We start from the raw sequence: 5000 nt of genomic DNA, 5'->3' as shown, positions 1-5000 counted from the left end.
GCATATGGCTCAGGGTAGGTGGCTGAGAGACAGACTGACCCAGACAGATAGCATATGGCTCAGGGTAGGTGGCTGAGAGACAGACTGAGAGCATATGGCTCAGGGTAGGTGGCTGAGAGAAAGACTGAACCAGACAGATAGCATATGGCTCAGGGTAGGTGGCTGAAAGACAGACTGAACCAGACAGAGAGCATATGGCTCAGGGTAGGTGGCTGAGAGACACACTGAACCAGACAGAGAGCATATGGCTCAGGGTAGGTGGCTGAGAGACACACTGAACCAGACAGAGAGCATATGGCTCAGGGTAGGTGGCTGAGAAATGTCATGACTCTCAGGCCCCCCCCCCCCCCTCCGCCTGCCTACATCACTGGCTGTGTCCCTACAGCTACATATAGAATTATTTTAACTACCCCACAATTCTCCTCTCATGCTTTGACTAGCTACAGTCACATATCATGCTTTGGCATGTCGTCCCAACATGCATTTGTCAATTTGTAGAACACCTGTTCCTACATAGAGATTCATCCAGCAGTTACCTGTTCCTTGGATGACTGGGCCGTACAGATTCATCCAGCAGTTACCTGTTCCTTGGATGACTGGGCCGTACAGGTTCATCCAGCAGTTACCTGCTCCTTGGATGACTGGGCCGTACAGATTCATCCAGCAGTTATCTGTTCCTTGGATGACTGGGCCGTACAGATTCATCCAGCAGTTACCTGCTCCTTGGATGACTGGGCCGTACAGATTCATCCAGCAGTTACCTGTTCCTTGGATGACTGGGCCGTACAGATTCATCCAGCAGTTATCTGTTCCTTGGATGACTGGGCCGTACAGATTCATCCAGCAGTTACCTGTTCCTTGGATGACTGGGCCGTACAGATTCATCCAGCAGTTACCTGCTCCTTGGATGACTGGGCCGTACAGATTCATCCAGCAGTTACCTGTTCCTTGGATGACTGGGCCGTACAGATTCATCCAGCAGTTACCTGTTCCCTGGATGACTGGGCCGTACAGATTCATCCAGCAGTTACCTGTTCCTTGGATGACTGGGCCGTACAGATTCATCCAGCAGTTACCTGTTCCTTGGATGACTGGGCCGTACAGATTCATCCAGCAGTTACCTGTTCCTTGGATGACTGGGCCGTACAGATTCATCCAGCAGGTACCTGTTCCTTGGATGACTGGGCCGTACAGATTCATCCAGCAGTTACCTGTTCCTTGGATGACTGGGCCGTACAGATTCATCCAGCAGTTACCTGTTCCTTGGATGACTGGGCCGTACAGATTCATCCAGCAGGTACCTGTTCCTTGGATGACTGGGCCGTACAGATTCATCCAGCAGTTACCTGTTCCTTGGATGACTGGGCCGTACAGATTCATCCAGCAGTTACCTGTTCCTTGGATGACTGGGCCGTACAGATTCATCCAGCAGTTACCTGTTCCTTGGATGACTGGGCCGTACAGATTCATCCAGCAGTTACCTGCTCCTTGGATGACTGGTCCGTACAGATTCATCCAGCAGTTACCTGCTCCTTGGATGACTGGGCCGTACAGATTCATCCAGCAGGTACCTGTTCCTTGGATGACTGGGCCGTACAGATTCATCCAGCAGGTACCTGTTCCTTGGATGACTGGGCCGTATCAGTCAATGTTGGAGTTGGACTTACACAGTTCTAGGCGGCCAGCGCTTGCTTGTGTGTGTGTGTGTGTGTGTGTGTGTGTGTGTGTGTGTGTGTGTGTGTGTGTGTGTGTGTGTGTGTGTGTGTGTGTGTGTGTCTGTGTGTCTGTGTGTCTGTGTGTCTCTGTGTCTCTGTGTGTCTGTGTCTGTGTCTGTGTGTGTGTGTGTGTGTGTGTAATATTTAACCTCTCTCCTCCCTCCCTCTAGGTGATGGCCCAGGCAGAGGGCCAACAGAAGAACCTGGTTAACTCCATAGAGTCCCTGCCTTCCCGTGGTCCTCTGTCCTCCTTAGACCAGGACCTTCTCCTCCTCAAGGCCACGTCAGCAGCTACCCTCTCCTGTCTGGGGGAGTGTCTCCACATCCTGCAGCACAATGTCAGCCAGGTATGGATATATGGAGTTGTATGAGACAATGTGACTGAGAGACAGTCAGAGGGTGTACTGTATACACCTCCCACAATGTCAGCCAGGTATGTCAGCAGCTACCCTCTCCTGTCTGGGGGAGTGTCTCCACATCCTACAGCACAATGTCAGCCAGGTACGTCAGCAGCTACCCTCTCCTGTCTGGGGGAGTGTCTCCACATCCTGCAGCACAATGTCAGCCAGGTACGTCAGCAGCTACCCTCTCCTGTCTGGGGGAGTGTCTCCACATCCTACAGCACAATGTCAGCCAGGTACGTCAGCAGCTACCCTCTCCTGTCTGGGGGAGTGTCTCCACATCCTACAGCACAATGTCAGCCAGGTACGTCAGCAGCTACCCTCTCCTGTCTGGGGGAGTGTCTCCACATCCTGCAGCACAATGTCAGCCAGGTACGTCAGCAGCTACCCTCTCCTGTCTGGGGGAGTGTCTCCACATCCTACAGCACAATGTCAGCCAGGTACGTCAGCAGCTACCCTCTCCTGTCTGGGGGAGTGTCTCCACATCCTACAGCACAATGTCAGCCAGGTACGTCAGCAGCTACCCTCTCCTGTCTGGGGGAGTGTCTCCACATCCTGCAGCACAATGTCAGCCAGGTACGTCAGCAGCTACCCTCTCCTGTCTGGGGGAGTGTCTCCACATCCTACAGCACAATGTCAGCCAGGTATGTCAGCAGCTACCCTCTCCTGTCTGGGGGAGTGTCTCCACATCCTGCTCTTGATTGGGCGATGCACTGCTGCTGGTCTCTGCTCCAGCCTCTCCAACCTATCAGAGGGGTTGGATACAGCAGGAGATCCTCTCCAACCTATCAGAGGGGTTGGATACAGCAGGAGATCCTCTCCAACCTATCAGAGGGGTTGGATACAGCAGGAGATCCTCTCCAACCTATCAGAGGGGTTGGATACAGCAGGAGATCCTCTCCAACCTATCAGAGGGGTTGGATACAGCAGGAGATCCTCTCCAACCTATCAGAGGGGTTGGATACAGCAGGAGATCCTCTCCAACCTATCAGAGGGGTTGGATACAGCAGGAGATCCTCTCCAACCTATCAGAGGGTTTGGATACAGCAGGAGATCCTCTCCAACCTATCAGAGGGGTTGGATACAGCAGGAGATCCTCTCCAACCTATCAGAGGGGATGGATACAGCAGGAGATCCTCTCCAACCTATCAGAGGGGTTGGATACAGCAGGAGATCCTCTCCAACCTATCAGAGGGGTTGGATACAGCAGGAGATCCTCTCCAACCTATCAGAGGGGATGGATACAGCAGGAGATCCTCTCCAACCTATCAGAGGGGTTGGATACAGCAGGAGATCCATTTCTGTTTCTTAAGGGATTAGTGTTGTTCTCTTCTTCTCTCCCAGGCCGCGCAGCATGTCACCCTGGGTCGGTCAGACAGCCAGGACCGGAGTCACAGTCCCATCCACAAACAGACGTCCAGCCAGAGTAACAGCAACATCTCCAGTCAGACTCACAACCACAACCACAACCAGTTCAAGAAGCAGATGAGCCTGGATCCCAACCATGTTCCCACCGCACCATCAGGTCAGTTTACTAATAGAATCTCTCTGTAACCGGTGTGTTCCTGATGGTCAATGTGTTCCTGGTGGTCAGTATGTTCCTGGTGGTCAGTGTGTGTTCCTGATGGTCAGTGTGTTCCTGATGGTCAGTTTGTGTTCCTGATGGTCAGTGTGTTCCTGATGGTCAGTGTGTTCCTGATGGTCAGTGTGTTCCTGATGGTCAGTATGTGTTCCTGATGGTCAGTGTGTTCCTGGTGGTCAGTGTGTTCCTGGTGGTCAGTGTGTTCCTGATGGTCAGTGTGTTCCTGATGGTCAGTGTGTTCCTGGTGGTCAGTGTGTTCCTGATGGTCAGTGTGTTCCTGATGGTCAGTGTGTTCCTGATGGTCAGTATGTGTTCCTGATGGTCAGTATGTGTTCCTGATGGTCAGTGTGTTCCTGATGGTCAGTATGTTCCTGATGGTCAGTATGTGTTCCTGATGGTCAGTGTGTTCCTGATGGTCAGTATGTTCCTGATGGTCAGTATGTGTTCCTGATGGTCAGTATGTGTTCCTGATAGTCAGTATGTGTTCCTGATGGTCAGTGTGTTCCTGATGGTCAGTGTGTTCCTGATGGTCAGTATGTGTTTCTGATGGTCAGTGTGTTCCTGATGGTCAGTATGTGTTCCTGATGGTCAGTGTGTTCCTGATGGTCAGTATGTTCCTGATGGTCAGTGTGTTCCTGATGGTCAGTGTGTTCCTGATGGTCAGTATGTTCCTGATGGTCAGTGTGTTCCTGATGGTCAGTGTGTTCCTGATGGTCAGTATGTTCCTGATGGTCAGTGTGTTCCTGATGGTCAGTGTGTTCCTGATGGTCAGTATGTTCCTGATGGTCAGTGTGTTCCTGATGGCCAGTGTGTTCCTGATGGTCAGTATGTTCCTGATGGTCAGTGTGTTCCTGATGGTCAGTATGTTCCTGATGGTCAGTGTGTTCCTGATGGTCAGTGTGTTCCTGATGGTCAGTATGTTCCTGATGGTCAGTGTGTTCCTGATGGTCAGTGTGTTCCTGATGGCCAGTGTGTTCCTGATGGTCAGTGTGTTCCTGATGGTCAGTGTGTTCCTGATGGTCAGTATGTTCCTGATGGTCAGTGTGTTCCTGATGGTCAGTATGTTCTGTCTCCAGACAGCTTTGCAGGACGGCCCAGATCGCCCTCAGAGAAGCAGGTGACCAATAGAGGAGGGACACCTCTTCCACACGTTCCCTCTCCAGTCCACATCAACAAGGAGGTGGTCAGCAACTCTGTGGTAAGAAACACCTGCTCTCTGTGTTGGAAGAAACACCACCATGTAGTCTCTCACCTAATGGGAGAGAGGGAGGGAAGGAGAGGGAGGGAGGGAGGGAGAGAGAG

The 5000-nt window shown here is 52.0% G+C and overlaps 3 protein-coding genes across 3 annotated transcripts in view; 2 read left to right on the top strand and 1 right to left on the bottom strand.

Moving 5' to 3' along the window:
* The window catches only part of LOC139572879 (palmitoyltransferase ZDHHC3-A-like), a 255214-nt gene that overhangs the window by 124154 nt on the left and 126060 nt on the right, over positions 1-5000 (top strand). The window lies entirely within an intron of this gene.
* LOC139572876 (lysophosphatidylcholine acyltransferase 1) overlaps positions 1-5000 on the bottom strand; it is a 280718-nt gene that overhangs the window by 188580 nt on the left and 87138 nt on the right. The window lies entirely within an intron of this gene.
* LOC139572422 (oxysterol-binding protein-related protein 10-like) overlaps positions 1-5000 on the top strand; it is a 49281-nt gene that overhangs the window by 43745 nt on the left and 536 nt on the right. Inside the window, exons 5-7 of the mRNA XM_071395172.1 lie at positions 1886-2062; positions 3461-3641; positions 4775-4916. Of these exons, the coding sequence (XP_071251273.1) occupies positions 1886-2062; positions 3461-3641; positions 4775-4916 (500 nt within the window). The remainder of the gene's footprint in view (positions 1-1885; positions 2063-3460; positions 3642-4774; positions 4917-5000) is intronic.

This window comes from Salvelinus alpinus, chromosome 4 (assembly GCF_045679555.1).
Source record: "Salvelinus alpinus chromosome 4, SLU_Salpinus.1, whole genome shotgun sequence".
Taxonomy (NCBI): domain Eukaryota; kingdom Metazoa; phylum Chordata; class Actinopteri; order Salmoniformes; family Salmonidae; genus Salvelinus; species Salvelinus alpinus.
The sequence above is the reverse complement of the archived record's forward strand: the minus strand, read 5'-3'. Positions and strand labels throughout refer to the sequence as shown.